The sequence below is a fragment of the Erinaceus europaeus genome, chromosome 4 (genome assembly GCF_950295315.1).
Source record: "Erinaceus europaeus chromosome 4, mEriEur2.1, whole genome shotgun sequence".
NCBI classification, from domain to species: Eukaryota; Metazoa; Chordata; class Mammalia; order Eulipotyphla; family Erinaceidae; genus Erinaceus; species Erinaceus europaeus.
This window is the reverse complement of record NC_080165.1, coordinates 120,508,800-120,532,237: the sequence shown is the minus strand read 5'-3', so window position 1 is coordinate 120,532,237 and position 23,438 is coordinate 120,508,800. Positions and strand designations below refer to the sequence as shown.

Sequence of the window (23,438 nt, the reverse complement as noted above, 5' to 3'; positions counted from 1 at the left end):
CAATAACAAGGGCAACAAAGGGGAATAAATAAATATTTTTTAAAAAAAAGCCTCCAGGAGCAATTGATTCATGGTGCAGGCACCAAGCCCCAGCAATAACCCTAGAGGCAAAAAAAAAAAAAAAAAAAAAAAGACCTGCCAAATGAACTTAGTTATCTTTGGGTGGGAAGAAGATAGGAAATCTATTTTAGGTATATTCCAAGGAACACATGACTTTAGTAATTTTTGCCTGAACCTGATAACTAACATGTAGGTAAACTAAAAATATTGTCTGGGAACATGGTGTCAGAGTTGAGAATAGGACAAGAAACCTGGATTAGGGCAGAGAATAGCTCACAAACATGAGGAAAGTATATAAATACTATTAACTCTTTAACCTATCTGTCTTATCTAGGGCCCATATCTATTCATATTTAGCACAGGAGCCTGTGTGTCCTCTGAATCCCTGTCAGTGTGAGCTCACCTTTCATGGCCACAGCTAGAAACATTCTAAGCTGCACTCATTTCAGGACCAGTCTTCTTTGAGTGGCAGAGTAGGCTGACCCAGCCTCCCTACAAAGAGTGGAGCAGTGCCTACTATTTCTACTCTATAGCGAGGGCAAGGTCCTGGAGAGGTTTATAACCTAGGGTTTAAGTGGGATCTAAGTTAACCTTGAATTTTACTGTATTAATACTTGTTTGATGATTATAAGAAGTACAGAGGCTGCCACAGAGGATAATAACTGTCCTTTAGTTGACATATATACTTTTGCCAGCATATCTCTTGGCCAGTAGTATGCAGTATTTCTTTTAAAGACTGTCAAGAGGGCAACATTAATGCTATTGCATTAATCTCAGGAGAGATTAGGGGATATGTCTTACTTTCTTTTGTGTAGTTAGTTAAGTAGATAAAGTGACTGAGGGGAGTGAAGTAGGGGGTAAGAGAGGAGCCTATTTAGGCCTAAATAGTTAATATCTAATTTGATATCTTATGGTATCTTCTTTAGGTTTTTCTACTTGCTTGCTGAGCTTATTAAGTCTAAATCTAATCACAGCAGACTGCTGAGCACTTCTACTTTGAGGTATATAGTTTCCCCTAATTTATGGATACATGGGTACATGTGCCTTTTACCTTAGGCCCTAGTCTGTATATAGGGTCTGTAACTTTGTTAGGGAGTGTGCCATTTGACACAGAACTAGGTAGTCCCATGTGTTTAAAAAAAAAAAAAAAAGGTCTCACCAGATTATTGGAGTTGGAAGGTTGACATCTCAGGCTTGGCATTTCTGGATAAAGACCCCTAATTTTATCGGTTCTATTCCTACCTTTGGGTTCCTGTTTGTTAAACAATTTGTCCTGTATTTTCTTTTATATTTTACTGCCTTTCAGCCACCAACTTGCAGACACTACTGTGCTTCCATTCTGATTTCCCTGGGCAGACAACCTTAACAATTTGTCCTCAAGTTTCACCTCTCCAGAGTCCTAGCTTCCAGGGAAAGATAAAAACAGACTGGGGGTATAGATTGACCTGCCAATGTCCATGCTCAGCAGAGAAGCAATTACAGAAGCCAGACTTTCTACCTTCTGCAGCCCATAAAATTTTTTTGGTCCATACTCCCAGAGAGATAAAGAATAGCGAAGTTTCTAATAATGGTTGAAGTGCCTAAAGAAAGCATCATAAATTCTGTAATTGATTAGATTTAGACCAAATTAGCAGAACAGCCTATCAGAAAGGCACAAAGAAGACAGATCCCAAAAACTTAACTCTGGTTGGGTTCAACAAATGATACTCAATGCCTAAACAACTGAGCGAAAAGCTAAGATAATCAGATAAAGAGAGGACTACAAAAGCTGGATAAGGGCAAGAGACTGGCCCACTTAGCAATGGCCTGATTGGTCAATACCACACCATCTGATAATCTGGGACCCTAGTTAGGGAATCCTTGGACTCCCATACACATATGATGGGTTTTGACCTCTAAAGGGTCCCTCTCTCCACTACCACTGGTCACTTCCATAAGGAACGGCATCTTGCGGGCCCTCTGAGGGCCTTGGCTCTACCATAAAGCAATTCTTCTAGCGTTTGCCCTTCTTCCATAGCCAGTCAACAGCGTCAGGTTGAGCCTGATGTAAAGTTTCGAGACCTCCTTTGAATCTGGAGAGGTGGCAGTCGTTGACTATGTGGGTCATAGTCTGTCTGTAGCCGCAGGGGCAGTTTGGGTCGTCTCTGGCTCCCCAGCGATGGAACATAGCGGCGCACCGGCCATGGCCTGTTCAATAGCGATTGAGAAGGGCCCGATCATAACGTGCTAGGTCAAAGCCGGGTTGACACTTACAGGGGTCTGTGATGAGGTGTTTGTTCTTTACCTCAGCTGACTGCCAACTCTGTTTCCAAGAGTCTGGAACAGAGAAGTTCAGTGTAGGCGTAGGGGACCAGATTGGGTGACGAGACGTCAAGTGTTGGACAGGGTGAGCGAAGATATCCGCGTATATTGGCAGGTCCGGTCGAGCTTAGACGTGGGAAATGAACTTAGATGATGCCGCATCCCGACGAATATCTGGCGGGGCGATGTTGCTAAGAACTGGCAGCCATGGAACCGGGGTGGAACGGATGGTTCCAGAAATTATCCTCATGGAGGAATATAATTTGGAATCGATCAAGTGGACATGGGGGCTACGGAACCATACTAGGGCACAGTATTCTGCAGTGGAATAGCATAATGCCAGAGATGATGATCGTAGTGTGGAAGCGCTCGCGCCCCATGAGGAGCTGGCCAGTCTTGCAATGATGTTTTTCCTCGCGCCCACCTTTGCTGCAGTTTTTATGAGATGTTCGTGAAATGACAGAGTGTGATCAAGAGTAACGCCAAGATAGACTGGCTGGGCTTCATGCCGGATTCTCGTATCGCCAAGCTGCACATTAAGCTCACGCGAGGCCGAGGCATGATGTAGATGGAAAACAGATGATACCGTTTTTTGCAGTGCTAGGGATTAGTCGCCATTTTTTATAGTAATCAGATATCAGAGACATGTCTTTCGTGAGTGTTTCCTCGAGGATGTCGAACTTGGATGCCTGAGTTGCACAGCAGATGTCATCGGCGTAGATGAACTTCCTTGAAGAAGTTTCTGGGAGGTCATTGATGTAAATATTAAATAGCGTAGGAGCCAGAACAGAGCCCTGGGGGAGGCCACTTGAGACAAGTCTCCATCTGCTAGACTTGTCACCATAAAACAATGACGGTAGGGATAACCCCAGTCTCTGAAGGGAGGCTGGGGGTATCCTACCCTGCCACTTGAAAAAAACTGGTCCTGAAATGAGTGCTGCCTGCAATGTTGCTTAGATGTGACCATGAGCTATAAGCTCAGACCAATAGGGACTTAGAGGTTGCACAGGTTCTGACACTAAATACTAATATGTATTTACATATGGGCCCTGGAGCAGGTGGATGGAGGTAAATAGTTAATTTTAGCCACAGGATTTTTCTTTATAAGAATGGAAGCTACTCCCTTCCATAATCCAACTTTCTAGCCCTTTTCTCCACTCAGACACCATTCTCTCAGACAATATTCTCATCTAACCTCAGGCTAGCTACCAAACTCAAGCAAAACTACTATAGTTGTATGCCCCCAGGAACACGCCTAAAATGTTTCTCTTAGCTTCCTTCTACCCTAAGATACCTAATCTCATCTGCTCTGATCCTACTTTCTGGTTCCTGTTCATTAATCATCTTGTCTCAACTTAGGTCATGTCACTTTCTAGACACCAGGCTGCAGATGCTACTATGATTCCACCCTGACTCTTCTGGGCAGACGACTTCACCAATGTGTCCTGGACCCTCACATCTCTAGAGCTCTGGTCCACTAGGGAAAGATGAAATAGGCTGGGGGTATGGATTGACCTGTCAGCACCCATGCTCAGTGGAGAAGCAGCTACAGAATACAGAACTCTTACCTTCTGCACCCCATAAACACCCTTGATTCATAATCCCAGTGGGGGAAAAGTGATAGGATGAAGTAAGAGCACTCTGCACTCCAGCTCTATCAGCACCTGGAAAGAGAGAAGAAAAAAGGAGAGGGACATATGTAGATAGTTATGATGTCATGAGTGGCTTTGAGAGAAAGAGAGGATTGAATCAGGAAAAGAAGGGGCAACTATGTATAAATGTGGGCAGATAGTTGTAGAGAAGATGGTTGGCCCATGTCTAAAACTTTAGGGGGAACTGCAGTGGCTTGCAGTGGGGAGTGTGAAGATTAAGAACTCTTGTGGTGGGAGTGGTGTGGATTCAAACCCCTGTCGACATGTAATTCTGTAATATAAAAATATAATAAATAAATAAATAAAAAGAATAGAGAATGGGACATGGAACTCTGGTGGTGAGAAACGTATGGAATTGTATCCCTGTTATTTTACAATCTTACCAATCATTATTAAATCACTAATAAAAAATTAAAACAAGAAAAGCATTAAAAGAATAAAACTACCATAAAATGTATCACTTCCATTACTAGCTATGTATCTAAAGAACACAAAACACTGGAGAGATATATGAATATATATTCATCACAGCACTACTTTTAATAAACAAAACATGAAAATAACCCAAATGACAGATGAGCAGTTAAAGTTGTGAATGTCTGCTCTAAATGTTTGTTAATTTCTCCTCCACATTCTACCCTATATTTATATTAAATTAATTTTTACTTATTTATTAGTGAGAGAGGGCCAGTGAGAGAACCAAATTATAATTCTTTTATTTATTTATTAAATTTTTTCTTTAAATTTATTTATTCCCTTTTGCTGTCCTTGTTTTATTGTTGTAGTTATTATTGATGTCATCATTGTTGTAGTTATTATTGATGTCGCCTCCAACCCGGATCCTTGGTCCTTGAGCCTTGCACCACTTGCGCTTAACCCGCTCCTACCGCCAGACTCCCCAGGGTTTTTTTTTTTTTTTGCCTCCAGGGTTATTGCTGGGGCTCAGTGCCTGCACCATGAATCCATTCCCCCTCCCCTTTTGTTGCCCTTGTTATTGTAGCCTTGTTATTATTGTAATTGTTGGATAGGACAGAGAGAAATGGGCAGAGATGGGGAAGACAGAGAGGGGGAGAGAAAGACGTCTGACACCTACAGACCAACCTCACCACCTGTACGCGACTCCCTTGCAGGTGAGAAGCCGGGGGCTCGAACCGGGATGCTCACGCCTGTCCTTGCGCTTTGCACTACATGCGCTTAACTTGCAGCACCACCACCCGACCCCCCCATTATAATTCTTTTTTTTTAAAGTATTTATTTATTTATTCTTTTTTGTTGCCCTTGTTGTTTTATTGTTATAGTTGTTGTTGATGTCGTTGTTGCTGGATAGAACAGAGAGAAATGGAGAGAGGAGGGGAAGACAGAGAAGGGGAGAGGAATATAGACACCTGCAGACCTGCTTCACCGCTTGTGAAGCACTCCCCTGCAGGTGAGGAGCCCGGGGCTCGACCCAGATTATAATTCTTATACATGAAATGCTGGGGATGGAATTTAGAACCTCATAATTGAGAGTCAAATGCTTTATTCATTTCACCATCTCCCAGGTCACTGCATTATTTAATTTTTAAAAATTAGTCATCTGGCTGTGAATGAAGTCTCTCATATAGTTTGATTTTTGTTTTTCTAGTGACTAATTAATTACATTGAGGATTTTTCAAGTGCTTATTAGTCATTTGCCTATCTACCTTGGTCAAATGTCTCTTCATATCATTGATTTGTCTTTCTATTAGACTTTTAAAATTTATTGTTGAACTATCGGAGTATTTAAAAATGTACTTTGGATACGAATTCCTAAATACATATATATATGTAAATATTTTGTCCCATTTTATATGTTGTATTTCTACGTTCTTAGTAGTGACCTTTGAAAAATGAAACTTAATTTATTTTGCCACCAGGGTTATTTCTGGGGCTCGGTGCCTGTACCACGAATCCACTGGACCCGGACGCTACCTTTTCCCTTCTGTTGCCCTTATTGTTTATCGCTGTTGTTGTTATTATTGTTGTTGTCGCTGTTGTTGGATAGGACAGAGAGAAATAGAGAGAGAAGGAGGAGAGAAAAATGGACACCTGCAGACCTGCTTCACCTCCTGTGAAGTGACCCACCTGCAAGTAGGGAGCCAGGGCTTCAACCCAGATCCTTACACTGGTCCTTGTGCTTCGCACCATGTGCCCTTAACCCACTGTGCTACCGCCCTACCCCTGAAACTTTAAAAATTTTAAGCAGACCAATATATCGACTTTTTGCCTTTTGTCTTTTATGCCTTCAATATCATATTTTATATATTGCTCAGGCAAAAGCAACAACAAAAAAGACTCCTGGGCTTTCTATCAAGAGTTTTATAGTTACTATAATTTAAACATAGTTCACTTAACTATTATGTTTTGTAACTTGATAAGAGTTAAGTTTAACCACCAACAATTGGGATTCTCATAATTCCACAATTAGTATGATTCAGCTGCAGCACACCACTGGGTTACAGAGAACATAGTGCTTGCTGGTCAGGCCCAGAAGATGGATAAGTTAAAAACTTTCTCATGGATTGATAGGAGAAAAAAGCTTCTTTCTTTTTTTTTTATAAAAAGGAAACACTAACAAAACCATAGGATAAGAGGGGTAGAACTTCACACAATTCCCACCACCAGAACTCCATATCCCATCCCCTCCCCTGATAGCTTTCCTATTCTTTAACCCTCTGAGAGTATGGACCCAAGATCATTGTGGGATGCAGAAGGTGGAAGGTCTGGCTTCTGTAATTGCTTCCCCGCTGAACATGGGCATTGACAGGTCAATCCATACTCCCAACCTGTCTCTCTTTCCCTAGTGGGGAAGGGCTCTGGGGAAGCAGAGCTCCAAGGCACATTGGTGGGGTCCAGGGAAGTCTGGTCGCATCCTGCTAGCATCTGGAACCTGGTGGCTGAAAAGAGAGTTAACATACAAAGCCAAACAAATTGTTGAACAATCATGGACCTAAAGGTGGGAATAGAGCCGATGAAGTGTTGGGGGGTCTTCCATTTTGTAGATAGCTAGTAGGCATATTTTAGTTATATTTCAAAGGGCCTGTAGCTATACTAGTGGGGTTTTTGTTGTTGTTTGTTTGTTTGTTTTTTGCCTGAGCCTGAAATCTGATATGCAGGTGGATCCAAGTTATTGTCTGGGGAGATGATGTCATGGCTGGAAAAAGGACCAGATAGCTGGATCAAGGAAGAGAGTAGCTCCCTAATATGGGAAAGGGGTATAAATACTGTTGACTGTAAACCCAATTGAATTGATGTGATCTGGGGGCCCATAATTAGCTTAGGAGCCTGTGTGAACTCTGCATCTCTCTAGATCTGAGCTCACAATCTGGTTACGAGTAGGAACATTCCATGCTGCCCCAGAGAAAGAAGCTTCTATTTACTCACCCATGAAGGTAGGTAATCCAGGAGAATTTAACCCTACTTTGAAAACCGGTTTTCCTAAAAGCAAATAGGAATTTAATCTAAGGCTAATCCTATGAGGAGTCCAGGTGTGGTTCCACAAATCACAGTTAAGACACACCAATATGAGTGAGATTCCTTTGGGCTAACACAGAAAGCCAGGTTAGAATGGTAGTAGGGACAACATTGGATTGGCCTATATTAAAAAACAACAACAACAGCAACATAAACCTAAATAGCAAAGTAGATTCCAAAGTCAGATAATGCTAATAAAAAATAGATGTGGTAGGGCCCCAAGTCATTAGATGTTACTTAGAGTAGACTCCCATGTTCAGTGACTGCATAGGTCACCAGTCTGCAGTATATGAAGGCAAGTCAAATACTATGTACTCTGGTACTCTGGACTAGTTCCAATGACTGGTAAGAAGTATGAAAACATGGAAGTGACATCAAGAATGTAAGATTTCAGAATTGCAAGAATGAAGAATTGAAGGACATCTGAAAAGATTCTGATAGAATAGCATCTGTGATACTCTGAATGATTTCACCTTAAGAGTATCTCCCTAATTCCTTGCTGCCAAAAACAACTAAAATTTGAATGAACTACGTAATATACTTTAAGTGTTTCATGGAGATGACCAGACAGTAAAGAATTTACAGAAACATTACAAAAAATAAAATAAAAAAAAATATCCCTCAACGACAAGTGATCTATCAACACGGTTTTTACCCTAAATGTCAAGATGAGGGATCTTACATTTTACAATCTGAATTTTTTTAAAAGTATTTATTTATTCCCTTTTGTTGCCTTGTTGTTTTATTGTTGTAGTTATAATTGTTGTTGTTATTGATGTTGTTGTTGGATAAGATAGAGAGAAATGGACAGAGGAGAGGAAGAGAAAGATAGACACCTGCAGACCTGCTGCACACTTGTGAAGCGATTCCCCTGCAGGTGAGGAGTTGGGGGCTGGAACCGGGATCCTTACGCCAGTCCTTGTGCTTTGTGCCACGTGCACTTAACCCGCTGTGCTACTGCCCGACTCCCTACAATTTGAAATTTAACACGCTTTTCAGAAGCTAGCCAATAAAGTTCAAGATCTTTGGAGACTAACACACAGATCTGAGATTTTCAATGAGCACACCATCAATTTAAGAATAAGCGAGAAACAAATTACCTTAAAGAAGAATGAATTGCAATTTAACTTTGCCTGGGAGAAAGGGACATTTCCCCTGCAGGCTTCGTAAGTTTAAGCAAACCTTTAAATTTTTTTAATTATCTTTATTTATATATTGGATAGAGACAGCCAGAAATTAAGAAGGGAGGGGGTGATAGAGAGACACCTGCAGCCCTGTTTCACCACTCATGAAGCTTTCCCCCTGCAGGTGGAGACCAGGGGCTTGAACCTGGGTCCTTGTGCACTGTAACATGTACACTCAACCATAAGCAAACCTTTATGTGCATTTGAAGTCAAATTAAAGATACCTGTATATAATGTGTCCAGTTTTAACAAGCAAAAATAGAGGTATACATTTAAACTTGAATTCCGGTTAAAAATGGGCAAATTTTTAATGGATAACTTTTAGTGTAAGTATTTTCCCAATATTACACAAAAAAATTTTTTCTGTTTATCTGAAATTTTAAGTTTAGTTGGAATCTTGCATTTTATTTAACAATGCTACTTGTGTGGTACAAACATTGAATAAAGAATTTAACTTAAATTGTAATAGTGCCCCCTAGTGGCATAGAAACAAACCCCAGATACTTCTTTGTAGGAATCTAGTGTTGTACTAGGCTTCAAAGAAGGTCCCATATGAAAGTCTAATACAAGTTTACAATAAAAAGTTACCAAAACAAAATAAATAAATAAATAAATAAATAAATAAAGTTAACAAAATATATGAAATTAGGGTAATGCATGATTGAATCAGGGAAAAGTCAGAAAACATAGTCAAATTCACAAAAATTTCAGAAATTGGAACTACCAGATACAGAATCTAAAATAACAATATTAACATTTGTAAAGAAGAGACTTGAAAATATGAACAACAGGCTTCAAAAAATCACAGTCAAGTTTTACAAAGAGCCAAATAGAGGTCTATGAATGAATTAAAAATAATAAGACCTAATATTTAGAAGGCATTGGTTGAGTAAACAACATATTAGACAAAGCTGCAGAAAGAATTAGTGAACTGGGGGGGAGGGGTAGACTAACCTTCCAGAATGAAGCTTTCAGAAACAAAGAGGTGGAGAATATAGAGGCTAATAAAGAATTGAGGACAAAGTTAGAATTTCTATGAAAGTTCAATTAGAGTTGTAGATGAAAGAATGAGATAATGGGGGATATGTGATAATAAAAGAAGCAGGTGAGTTTCTATTGTTGATAGAAATGAGTTTTCAGATTCACAGAAGGTAGTAGTACAACTCTAAGCCTTCAATCACAAAAGTACAAATTTAGTGCTCCAGGGCTGAGGAGATGGCATAATGATTATGCAGAAAGACTTTCATGCCTTAAGCACCAAAGGTTCCATGTTAAAATCTCCAGCACCACCAGAGTACTAACTCCAAAGAGAAAGAGATGATTTTTTTTTTTTTTTGGTCACAGAGAGAGAGAAAAAAGAGATTATTAGGCAACAATAACATACAATTGAAGAGGTGGTGGAAGCGGAAATATTCAAAGGTCTTTGTATTTGCAAAATGAGTAAAGATATTGTTTATATTTTTGTTTTTGTGTTTTGTTTTAATCTATTTATTATCTTTATTTATTTATTGGATAGAAACAGCCAGAAATGGAGAGGAAGGGAGAGACAGAGAGGGAGAGAGACAGAGACACCACTTGTGAAGCTTCCCTGCCTGCAGGTGAAAATTGGAGGGCTTGAACTCCAGTCCTTGCACATAGTAACATGTATGCTTAGCTAGGTGTGCCAACACCCATCTTCTTAAGTTTATATATTTTTGTAAACATGACAGTTATCTGTTTAGGGTAACCTCTTAAAAAGTAATACAGAAAATTTCTCTGCCATATTAGTGGCGGGGGTGGAGTGGGTGAATAAAACTAAATGGTTGCAAGAGTACTCAGTTAATCCAAAGTAAGCAAATTGGAAGGAGGTCACTAACAATTCAGGAGCGTAGGTGTGGAGAGAACAGGCTGCAGAATATAAACTCTAGCAAAGTGAAATAAGGAATTATTTCACTAAGAAATTTCTTGCTTCTGTCAGAGCTAGCTTAACGGCTAATTCCTTTGAGATTCACTCTTGCAAACTATGGCTGTCAAATCTCCATAAACAAACACACAAAAAACCAAGGCACAACAGACAGAAGTGCAGCTATTCAGAGGTGTTAGTGAGGAAACCACTAGATAGATCACCTACCTACCCAGGTACCTGTTTCTAAGTTATCTGTAAATTTCCTTGGTTCTCCACATCAGTTTTATAGTACAAATTAGATAAGTCCTTGGTGTATAAATGTAGATCATTCAAGTTAAGTATTGATTACAGGGGGAAAAAAATCATGTCTATCCTAAGTACTTAGCATAGTGGGAAGGTGCTAACTAGTTAAAATGATGATTATATATAATGGAATCTATATTGGAAGGAAGAATATTTTTCATTTTTATTTATTTCTTTATTGGGTGATTAATGTTTTATAGTCAACATTAAATACATAGTTTGTACATGCATAACATTTTCCAGTTTTCCACATAACAATACAAGCCCCACTAGGTCCTCTGCCAGAGTCTTACTTTGGTGCGATACACCAACTCCAGTCCAAGTTATGTTTAGTGTTTTCTCTTCTGATCTTGTTTTTCAGCTTCTGCCTATGAGTGAGGTCTTCCCATATGGAATTAAGAATATTTTAAGTCATTCAAAAGAGGTAAAAATAAAGCACAGGGAAATTTCAGAGTAGAGAACAATTTCATTTCATTGGGAATATTAAGCGAAAGGGACATATAAGATGGAGATTACAGGAAGGTCTGAATATTTTCTACAGGTAATGAAGATGGTTTAGATATTACAACATGTACAAGAATTTATTTAGTTATTTGCTTTTTTGTTTATTTATTTGTTTTTACTAGAGCACTGCTCAGCTTTGGCTGCTGGTGGTGCTAGGGATTGAACTTGGGACCTTCGGTGCCTTAGTCATGAAAGGCTTTATGCATAACCATTTTGCTCTCTCCCCAGCCCAAGAATATAATTGTTGAAAGTCTTCTAAGGTGCCTAAATAATGATGATTTTTCCTGATGTATTTCAAAGGTATTAGAAAATAATAACAACCTTACTGTCTCAAACCAACCAACAAACGCAACTGGCCCAGAAATGGGTAGAGATGAATTATGATGGCCTTAAATGTGGTTACTTTGGGAGACAAACTTAACCAAACAGACTGAAAACTTCAACACAGATAGCAATCTGGCTTCCAGAATCCACAATCTTAATCATTTTACCATGCTGCCTATGAACAATGACTCTTAATTACACAACTCAGAGGATTTTAGGTAAAACATTTGTGACTTAATACATATTTAACAATTAGAAAGAATTAAACATTTGCAGTGTCCAGTTACCTACTATGAAAGATGAGAAATGTACTCAAATGAAAACTGGCTCGTAAAGCAATGCTTCCCAGAGAGAGAGAGAGAGAGAGAGAGGAAAACAGGAGACCTGTTTATGAGTGACATCATTCCATACTCATCTTTGGCTTTCTAACTTATGTCATGTAACATAATTCCTTCTATTTCCATCCAAGATGGGTCAGATAAGGTGGGTTCATTATTCTTAATAGCTGTGTAGTATTCCATTGTGTATAATACCACAACTTTCTCAGCCATTCATCTGTTGTTGGGCACCTGGGTTGCTTCCAAGTTTTGGCTATTACGAATTGTGCTGCTGTGAACATAGGTGTACACGTATCATTCTGGATGGGTGAGATTGAGTGCTTAGGATATATCCTTAGGAGAGGTATTACTCGGTCATATGGAAGATCCATTTCTAGCCATGTGAGGGTTCTCTAGACTGCTTTCCACAGGGGTTGGACAAATTCACATTCCCATCAGCAGTGTAGGAGGATTTTTTTGTCCCCACAACCTCTCCAACATTTGTTGCTGCTGTCATGTTTGATGTAATGCCATTCTCACAAGGGTGAGGTGGTATCTCAATGTTGTCTTTATTTGCATTTCTCTGACAATAAGTGACCTGGAGGAATTTTTTCATATGTTTGTTAGCCTTTTGGTTCTCTTCTGTAGTGAATATTCTGTTCATAGTCTCTACTCAGTTTTGGATTGGATCATTTGCTTTTTTATTGCTAAGTTTGGTGATCTCTTTATCTATTTTGGTTATTAGGCTCTTGTCTCATGTATGACGTGTAAAGATCTTCTCCCATTCTATGAAGGGTCTCTTTGTTTGGGTGATTGTTTCTTTTGCTGTGCACAAGCTTTTCAATTAGATGTAGTCCCATTGGTTTGTTTTTTATTTAGTCTTTCTTGCAATTGGGTTTGGATTGACCTGCCAACACCCATGTCCCTCAGAGAAGCAATTACAGAAGCCAGACCTTTCACTTTCTGCACCCCATAATGATCCTGGGTTCATACTTCCAGAGAAATAAGAAATAGGAAAGCTGCCAGTGGAGGGGATGGGATATGGAACTCTGGTGGTGGGAAATATGTGGAATTTTACCCCTCTTACCCTATGGTTTTGTTTATATTTCTCTGCTTTATAAATAAATAAATAAAAAAAGGAAAACAGAAGACATAGGCATGATACAATGGCTAAGGCACTGGATTTAAAAACATTAGCTTGATGATTATTCAACAATTTGTTCTGCTTTATATCTTAACTCTTTTTCGGCCACCAGGTTCTAGATGCTACCATGATGCCAACAAGATTTCCCTGGACAGACAACCCAACCAGTATTTCCTGGAGCCCTGCTTCCCCAGGCCCCTGCCCCACTAGGGAAAGAGAGAGACAGGCCGGGAATATTGATTGACCTGTCAACACCCATGGCTAGTGGGGAAGCAATTATAGAAGCCAGACCTTTCACCTTCTGCACCCCATAATGACCCTGGGTCCATACTCCCAGAGGGATAAAGAATAGGGAAACTCTCAAGGGAGGGGATTGGATATGGAGTTCTGGGGGTACTTTTACCCCCACATCCTCTTCAGCATTTGTTGTTGCTATTGTTTCTGATGTATGACATTCTCACAAGGGTGAAGTGGCTTAAACCCTGATCCTTGAGTATGTAACATGTGTGTTCAGTTGGGTGTGCCACATTTTGGTCCCTCTATTTATTTTTAAATAGAGGGTGAGAAACACATTAGGAGAGAAACACAGAGAGAAAGTGACACCAACTATTGCTCTACTGTCCCTGAAGCTTCGCTGTAGCATTATGGTTCCATGTGGTGATCAGGTGCCTGAACACAGGTCTTTAAATATGGTAAAATGCGTGCTCTACCAGCTGAGTTATCTTGTGGTCTCAGTAAACAAACAAACAAGAAACTTTCATTGTAACTATGGTAATTGATGGAGCTTGGTACCTGCATGACAACTCCACCACTTCTGACAGCCATTTTTTTTCACTTTTTTTTTTTAAGAGAGAGATAGAGAAAAATTGAGAGGAAATGATGAAATAGAGAGGGAAAGAGAGACACCTGTAGCACTACCACTCATGAAGCTTCAAACCCTACAGACTGTGGGACTAAGTACTGGTCCTTGCTCACAATAACATGTGAGCAAGGACCAGTACTCCCTGCATGTGCCATCACCTGTCCCCTACATAAATCTTTATCAAAAAATTATGAGGACCAGAGAGATAGCTCACCTGGTGGAGTGCATGCTTTGTTATGTGTGTTGCATGAGTTCCAGCCACAAAATTCCATGGGAAATGCTGTCTAGAGGAGTAAGTCCTGGTGGTGTGGTGCCTTTCCTCTCTGTGTCTTCCTGTCTCTATCTCTACCTCTACCTCTATATCTTGTTCTCTCTCTCTCCCCTCCCTCTAGCTGAATGAAAAAGTGGCACAGGAAGGTGAAATCATGCATGTAGGAGGGGAAATTATGCATTTCTCAATTCAACAAATACGAAACACATATTTGTGAGCTTAATTATTACTTTTACAGAGGTCAGTTCCCTCCTCTACATTCTCTCACTTCTCATCGTCTTCCTTTCAGATTGTTCTGGGGATAACCCACTTATACTATATTGCTGTCAATCCACCCAGTTTTCTCTTTCTCTGTATTATGAATTGCTAAATCATACCAATTATTGTCTTACAAACTGTCAAATTCATCACTTGATTTTAATTTTGGACTAATGTCTTAGTTCAGGTTTCTGTTCTTCACATTTGCATTACTTCAGTACTAAGGTGACTTAATTAGGTTTGGGACTTGATTCACAGCCTTCTTTAGTATAGTGAACATGAACCTGAAAGATGTGCTTTTCTAGAGCCACCCTTTACCGTGTCAGTTCTTTTTTTTTTTTTTCTTTTTAAAATTTCTTTATTGGGGGATTAATGTTTTACATTTGACAGTAAATACAATAGTTTGTACATGCATAACATTTCTCAGTTTTCCACATAACAATATAACCCCCACTAGGTTCTCCGTGTCAGTTCTTAAAAGAGAGGCTAAGTCCCAATTGCTTTAGTCTGAAATTAAGACTTTATTTACTTTTAATTTAAGTCCCAGTTTACAATTCTTTTTTTAAAAAATATTTTTATTCATTCATTTGTTGTCGGATAGAGACAGAGAGAAATTGAGGGGGGGAAGGTAGAGAGGAAAAGAGACAGAAAGATACCTGCAGCCCTGCTTCACCACTCATGAAGCTTTCCCTCTGTAGGTGGGGCCCAGGGGCTTTAACCTGGGTACTTCCTCACTGTAATGTGAGTGCCTAACCAGGTGCACCACTGCTTGGCCCCACAATTTTTTTTTTTAATTTAAGAAAGGATAAATTAACAAAACCATAGGGTAGGAGGGGTACAACTCCACACAATTCCCACCACCCAATCTCCATAGCCCACCCCCTCCCCTGATAGCTTTCCCATTCTCTATCCCTCTGGGAGCATGGACCCAGGGTCATTGTGGGTTGCAGAAGGTAGAAGGTCTGGCTTCTGTAATTGCTTCCCCGCTGAACATGGGCGTTGACTGGTTGGTCCATACTCCCAGTCTGCCTCTCTCTTTCCCTAGTAGGGTGTGTCTCTGGGGAAGCTGAGCTCCAGGACATATTGGTGGGGTCTTCAATCCAGGGAAGCCTGGCCAGCATCCTGATAGCATCTGGAACCTGGTGACTGAAAAGAGAGTTAACATACAAAGCCAAACAAATTGTTGAGCAATCATGGACCCAAAGCTTGACCCAAAGTGGAGAGGAAGTGTTAGGGAGGTACTCACTGCAAACTCTAGTGTACTTCTGCTTTCAGGTATATATTTTGCAGTAGTTTATGGATACGTGTGAACATATGCTCTCTCTCACAGAAACTGGTGTATATCTAGGTTATGGGACTTTGTTAGAAAGTGAACCACCTGAGATGAAATTAGAGTATACTATGAAAGGAAAGGTCTCACCCGAGTAATGAAGCTGAAGGGTTATCATTCCACACGTGAAGTCTCTGGACACAGTCTGAAGTGAAGCATGTTGAGGTGGCAATCATTGCGTTGGCTAGGTTGTGATCGGCGGATGCAGTATTATTTGATATGGATTGGGAGAGGCATACGGGAAAGTGGGCCCTATCCAAGGGTTCCAGGACTGGGGGAAGTAGGGGCTCTGTAGTGGAGATGTGAGGTTCCTGCTGTCTTAGGGTTCAAAAAGACAATCGATAGTTAATGTTATCATCACATTATTTGGTAATTGGGTTAACTTTGAAAAGTCCTTTTGTTAGGGTTTGTTGTACAGTACCCAGTATCTTGTATATAGCTGTGCTCACAATTCTTTTTTTTAAAAAATATTTATTCCCATGAGGGGAATATAGAGATAGATAGGTAGGTAGGTAGGTAGGTAGATAGATAGGTGGATAGATAGATAGATAGATAGACAGACAGACAGACAGACTGAGAGAGGCGGCAGCTCATGCCAGGGATAAGTGTGGCAGATCCATTAGTCATATCAGATGCCTTTTCGTGGATTTCATAAGGGGTTTGAGTTTTAGCTTGAGCAGGTATTCTCATTTAATATCAAGATTTACATATTAATGTTAATATCAACTAATTTTTGGCCTCATGCCACTGAAGTTTTAGCATTTTTTTTTGAAGTTTTAGTATTTTAAGAGCTAAATAGCACTCAAGAGTTTGTTTTTTTAAATATCTGGGTTTTTTTTTTTTGACAAATCTAGTTACAGAATCTGAGGTTCAAATTATTCAGCTCTTGTAGATAATTTAAGCAAGAGACAAGGATTAGTGTAAGAAAAGTGGGTTTACTCAGGTGCTAGAAACCTAACAAGATGACATTCATTTCTAAAACACAAACAAACAAACAGAATATCTGGCTCTCAGTCTGAGTTTTGGGTCACAAGAGGAAAACAGATTCTGTTATTCAGTCATTGGACTACAAGGTGGTCCAATCACATGAACAAGATGGAGTCTCTAATGTCTGTTCACCAGCAATTTGAGTACTTAACAAATCTAACCATAACAGAGGGTTTTTTTTAAATTAAATCAATGAGTATTCATTGAATAACTATGCATTTGAAAATACTGTGCACATATTTTAGAAGTCTCTGACTTTAGGTAGGAAATGTATGCCAACTAAGTGGTGTTTAATAGTTAGTTGTAAAAATAATTCTTTTCCCACTGTAGACAGAAAACCCTTACAAGTGAAAATTTAAGTTTTTGTACTGCTTTTAGGCAGAACAGGGGAGGGCACAGATTTCTTCCAATGTCTCCTGTTGCATTACTGACTCTGCCAGAAAACTCCGTAAGTCAAGAACAGGTGTATTATATTTTTGGTTTTTTTTCCTCAGTACAAATCACCTTGGCATCTGGTTTTGCCATATGAATCTTCTCTCCTTTCTCTTGCCAGGTTCCTCACCCATTCACTAACACAAGAATAAGACTATTAAGTATGTCCTATTCAGGCGACCCCACCAATGTGTTCTGGAGTCCTGCTTCCCCAGGGCCCCACCCTACTAGAAAAAGAGAGAGGCAGGCTAGGAGTATGGATGGACCAGTCAATGCCCATGTGCAGCCGGGAAGCAATTACAGAAGCCAGACCTTCCACCTTCTGCATTCCCACAATGACATTGGGTCCATACTCCCAGAGGGTAAAAGAATAGGAAAGCTATCAGGGGAGGGGATGGGATACCGAGATCTGGTGGTGGAAATTGTGTGGAGTTGTTCCCCTCTTATCCTATGGTTTTGTCAATGTTTCCTTTTTATAAATAAAAAAAATTTTTAAAAATTATGTCCTAGTTACTCTCGACTTTAGGATAATTTTTAAAAAAATTTATTTTTATTTTTTAACCAGGGCATTGTTCAGCTCTGGCTTATGGTGGTGTGGGGGATTGAATTTGGGACTTTGGAGCCTCAGGCATGAGAGTCTCTTTGCATAACCATTATGCTATCTACCCTCCACCCTGACAATTTGTTCTCTATATGTATATAATCAAGTTTGTCCATTTTTTTTTTCTAGTCTGATGTTAATTTCTTTGCTCAACTAGCCTAGGAGCCTCAGAGTAGTAAAGGAAATTTTCTCCTCACCAATACTTACAGATCAACATAATAATAATTTGGGATATAATAATAAGTTGGGATATTTGGGGATTTCATGTTCTGATCCCCTTCAATGTTGCTGTGTATTATTTTCTGGAAATCTTTAGTTTATTACTTATTGCAGTAACTATTCTTTCTCTACTAGTGGGTGATCAGCTCCTTAAGAAAATTCACCTGTACTACCTCAAAATGGAGTAGATATTAGTCAGTTAATAATGACTATGGGTGTGCACATCAGTTAACTTGCTAGCATTATTTCAAAATCAGAGTAACAAATTTAATGCTTATCATGATCTTTATGTCAACTATTGTGATTGTGCCAAGATCATTTTTATTTCTTCTTCATTCTAAGTTTATTTACAAAAGAGTCTACATTAATTTGTTGAGTGATGTACCTAATTTTCTTACTGCATGAACGCCTTGCAGTTAAGAGAAACCCCCAGCAAAATATTATTCCAAGGTCAAAAGGTTTATTTTTTATTTATTAAATAGTGCTTTCTTCAATTTTATTCACATCTGCAAAAAAAAAAAAAGAAAAATCAGTAGCTGGTTTCCATTTTCAGGCACAAAAAAATCATTAAGATTCAGAGTTGGCTACAACTTGCCTTTTAAACACAACAAAGCAAATAAAGTATTTAATTGTGCAAGAGGACAAAGCCTCGTTCTTGCCCATCTTGCTCTGTTGTAAGCAGAACGCTATGTTTTGAAAGCTTTTTTCGTAAAACTAAACACATGGATCCTCATGAGATGAGGCAGCCAGAGAATGCTTTCAGCTGGGTCCTAATCTCACCCCAGCAAGCGTGAGAAAGGCCTCGTCACAGGAAATAGCTGAGAGCTGCCAGAGGCCACAGGAGGCCGCTCTGCAACGGAGCGAAGGCGGGAGGGAGCCAGGCCTCTGCAGCCAGAACGGAGCCCCCAGCGCTTCTCCGCGCCGGGGTCGTGGCTTCTTTTCCGCCCTCCCCGCGCGTGGCCGGAGTCGCTCGCTTGAATCCGGGTACCACCAGCGAATTGGGTCGGTCCTTTCCGCGGGTGCCAGGCGCCGGTGGCCGGGCCTAGGCATGCAGCTCTCGCCGGTGTTACGACTCCCAGGGCTCCGCGCCTCCGCGGGACTGAAGGCGACCCTCCGATCCCGCGTAGGAGCCCCTTGCAGCGGCCGCCCCCCGCCCCGCCCCCGCGCGCTGACAGCTGGACCGCGGCTCCTCCCCGGCCTCCAGCTCCGCCCCGCGCCCTGCCTGGGGCGGCTGAGGCGGACTATTTACCCCACAGCAGGCTTCCCAGACTCACGGCTCGCTTGTGCCGCCGCCATGGAGCAACCCGGAGTGGGTGAGCCCAGGCTGCCCAGCGGGCCGGGTGGGGTGACCAGAGCCCGTGGGCATGGGGCCTGCTGGGCAGTCGGGAGTTGAAGAGGGTCCTTGCCTTGCAGCCCCTGCAGCCTGGGTCTCCTCCGCGCGACCCCGAGCCTTGACTGCATGGAGTCTCCCTCCTCTCTGTCCCCTAAAGCGGAGCACAGTGTCGCTCGCACCCAGGAGCCCCACATAATCCGCGTGCGAGCATGGCTTTCGGTGGCTCAGCACTGAAACGCACGCTCAGGGAGTATGGTGGGAGGTTGAGGGGTGCGAGCGAGCCTGCCCCCAAGTTTCACTTTTGTTTACCCGCTCTGTACTTAAGGTTTTTAGTTCAAAGTTCACCCCAGCACACACCCTCCGAAAATGTTGATGTAGTCAATTCAGAAACTCTGCTGCTAACACTAGTGACGTGAATCACGACACTTTCACTGGGAGGGTTCACTCTAGTTGAGAACTGACTTCTTTGGCGCCATTTTTTTTTTTTTTTTTTTTTTTTGCCTCCAGGGTTATTGCTGGGGCTTGGTGCCTGCACCACGAGTCCACTGCTCCTGGAGGCTATTTTTTCCCTTTTGTTGTTTATCGTTGTTATTAGTGTTGTTGTTGTTGGGTAGGGCAGAGAGAAATGGAGAGAGAGGAAGACAGAGGGGGAGAGAAAGATAGACACCTGCAGACCTGCTTCATCACCTGTGAAGCGACCCCCCCCCCCCCCCCCGCAGATGGGTCCTTGCGCTTTGCGCCATGGGTGCTTAACCCGCTGAGCTACAGCTCGCCCCCCCCCCCCAATTTTTTTTGTCGGAATTAGTTTCTAATTTGGGTCAGCATTTACCCTGGGGGAGGGGTAAGGATGTTGTATGGTTTGCACCAGGAATCGATGATAGAACTGATGTTCTTCAGCTGGATTGGTGTGTGTGTGTGTGTGTGTGTGTGTGTGTGTGTGTGTTGCAAACAGTATACAGAGGTTTAAGAAGCATTAAAATGTTATAAAGTGTTATAATTGCCTACTCACGTAGATAATTTTACAGTTGTTAATGGTGATAGAATACATAAGGACTTGTGATTGTGTGAGGAAGGTGTGTTTGAGAGGCACTTAAAAGAATGAGCAGGGGATTATTTAGGAGAGAGGGCCTACCCCTCTTCCTTGCTTTTTTATGTGATCTTGCAGTTCAGGATGCTGACAGCTTATCTAGGTCTCTTCCTTGCTCATGCTAGCAAAGTTTAAGATATTTGTGGAGGTTTCTGTCTCTTCTGAATCTTTTCAGATAGTATTGAACTATTTTATCTATTTCTCTTTGGTAATTTGAATTGAACCTTTCGCTTACTTTTTATGATGAGGAAACCAAAGCACAGTGTTCACTTAGCTTGATTATTCCCACAGCTCTCAATATTTACCCAGATGTCAGATGCTGTTATTTTTAGTAGCTAAGAAAGATTAGAATAATGTCCTTGACTCTTTGCATTGGCTCTTTTGTAATGCATCTACCATACTTTTCATAGAGGGATTGACTATACAGAAGCCGGGATGAATTTGTGTATTATTATTAAAATAGAAGACTTGCATTTTGTGTGATAAAGTGCAAGCTATCTGCTTTTCATCTATGTGTCTGAAAGAAGGTCTGAAGCAGTGGTTTTCAAACTTCCATTTCCCATTTGAATCATCAGAGAACAAAATCTGAGGCTTTGTTGATCTTCAGAGATTTGGATTTAATTGGCCTTGAGTGAAACTTGTTTTAATTTAAAAAGTTCCTCTGTGATTGCAATGTGTGGCTAGAATATAGAATACTTCAATTAGTACAGCATTGTTCTCTAATAGATAAATAACTGGATTTTCGAAAATGTTCATGTGACTTGCTTAACTTCAAAGTTATTCAATTAATTTATTTATTGAGTAAAGACTGACAGAAATAAAAAAACAAGAGGGAAGGGGGAGATAGAGAGAGAGAGAGAGAGAGAGAGAGAGAGGTACCTGTAGCATTGCTTCACTGCTCTATAAGCTTTCTCCCTGCAGATGGGGACTAGGAGCTTGAACCCAGGTCCTTAAGCATTGAAACCTGTGCACTGAACCAGGTGTGCCACCACCTAGTCCCCAGTATCATTTTTAACTGTTGTTAATACTGAATTCAGTGAATTGAATTGTATAATCCTATAATTCAACATTTCCTAAGTATAGCCATCTTGCCTGCTCCGCCCCTTCCTTGTCGTACCCTGATTTTCACCAGTCACTTTTCTCTCCACCCTCTCTGCGTCGCATCCTGTTCTATTTATTTTTCTTTTTTTGATATATTAAGGGAGAATAAATTCCAACGAGAATGAAAATGCATCAGAAAAGAAGAAAATGTCTGAAGAATTTGAAAGCAATACTATAATGGAATCACTGATAGATATGCCACTTGCTACATTGGATATTAAAGAGGAATTTGGAAGTAAGTACTTGATTAGGTATGTATTTGGAAGAAAAGAATAGGAAGTTAATAAGTGTTTTAAATACATTAGTTTCAAACATTTGTCATCTTTATAATTTTGGTTTTTAGTGGTTATCTCTTGGTATTTCATTGTCATAACTTTCACAACTAATACATGACATGACTCACAGAATTTTGGGCCAGATCACTCTGTAGATTACAAACTACTTCAGAAAATCAGAAACTAGATAATTTTATAGTCTATAATCTGTTTAAGTAAGTTTGGAGACAGTTGTTGAGTCTAACAGATATTTGCTGGGCATTGGGAATGCCATTAATGAACCATATAAGTATGGTCTTTGTTTTTATAGAGCTTAACAAGCTGGTGTTGCGAACAGGTAAACTTTTAATTAAGTATGGATGTACAAGATCAGTGTGGCCCTTGAGAGTTTGTCCACATACTTTACATATCAGGATTTGATTGAAGTATTGCTGTAACTATATACATATCTAAATCTGAGTTTCTTGTCATTGTGCAAACAATACTGTATATGATATTAGGGATTACCTTCACTGAAATGTAACAGATTTGGTTATTATCTAGGTTATGTATAGCTTATAAATAAGAAAATAAGGAAAAACACCAATATATTCTTCAATAATTTATTGGCTGCAAGTCTTTGTCCCTATTGTTTGTGGTCTTACCTAGAACCTTCCTGTGATTCACTGCTGTTTTGTTATGACTAGAGCTCTATAACTGGAGGTTTCATAAAAAAATGTCTACTTCAGTCTCTTCATTTTGGGGAAGAGAAAATGAGACTCAGAAGTAAATGAGCTGAATTTACACAATTAAAAAGACTTTATTTAAAATCTAGGACTTAGGAGTCAATTACAGTTTCTTAGATGAACATTTATTGGATGCCTGATGAATCTCAGGCATTGGTATCAGCTGTTGGAAATACTGCATCATGACAGTAGTGAAATACGGTGAAACATCAAGACGCTCATGACTTTTCTGGGAAGCCCAATATAGTAACAGCTGCAGGGGTAGATAGCATAATGGTTATGCAAAGAGACTCACATGCCAATATAGTAACAGCTAAAATCCTGTAAGATCAGTGTCGTACAGAATTCTGTGAAAGCACATTGTGCTGTGGTATCTGACTGGATGTGAGGTTGAGGTGTGCTTTGAAAGGCCTTCTGTTTGGCAAGAGTACAAATGGTAGTTTAGTCTGATCTGGGGCTTTTTCTTCTACACTTACTGTCTTTGAATTTAAGTGATTTTCAGAATTTCCTAAGGAACAATCTAGAAATATAGATCCATTTCTACTTCTATGTCAGGACAGGGAACCTTTTTTGTATAACTTTTTAAAATTTTACTATTTATTTTAAAAAGATTTTATGTATTTTACTTTGGATAGAAGCAGAGAAAAATTAAGAGGGAATGGGGGGGTGGTAGAGAGGAAAACACACACGTGTAGCATTGCTTCTCTGCTCGTGAAGCTTGCTCCTGAAGGTGGAGATTGTGGGGTTTGAACTCTGGTCCTTGCACACTGTAATGTGTGCACTCAACTATG

The 23,438-nt window shown here is 40.3% G+C and overlaps 1 protein-coding gene across 8 annotated transcripts in view; it reads left to right on the top strand.

The window, feature by feature from the left end:
- The first annotated feature begins 19,312 nt into the window (after positions 1-19,312).
- AKAP7 (A-kinase anchoring protein 7) overlaps positions 19,313-23,438 on the top strand; it is a 258,608-nt gene continuing 254,482 nt past the window's right edge. For all 8 annotated transcript variants that reach the window (XR_009549585.1, XM_060190452.1, XM_060190453.1 and 5 more), the window contains exons 1-2: positions 19,313-19,439; positions 21,748-21,882. Coding sequence is in view for 7 of the 8 variants with exons in the window: in XM_060190452.1 (XP_060046435.1) it covers positions 19,421-19,439; positions 21,748-21,882 (154 nt within the window). In the remaining variant the exon portion in view is untranslated. The remainder of the gene's footprint in view (positions 19,440-21,747; positions 21,883-23,438) is intronic.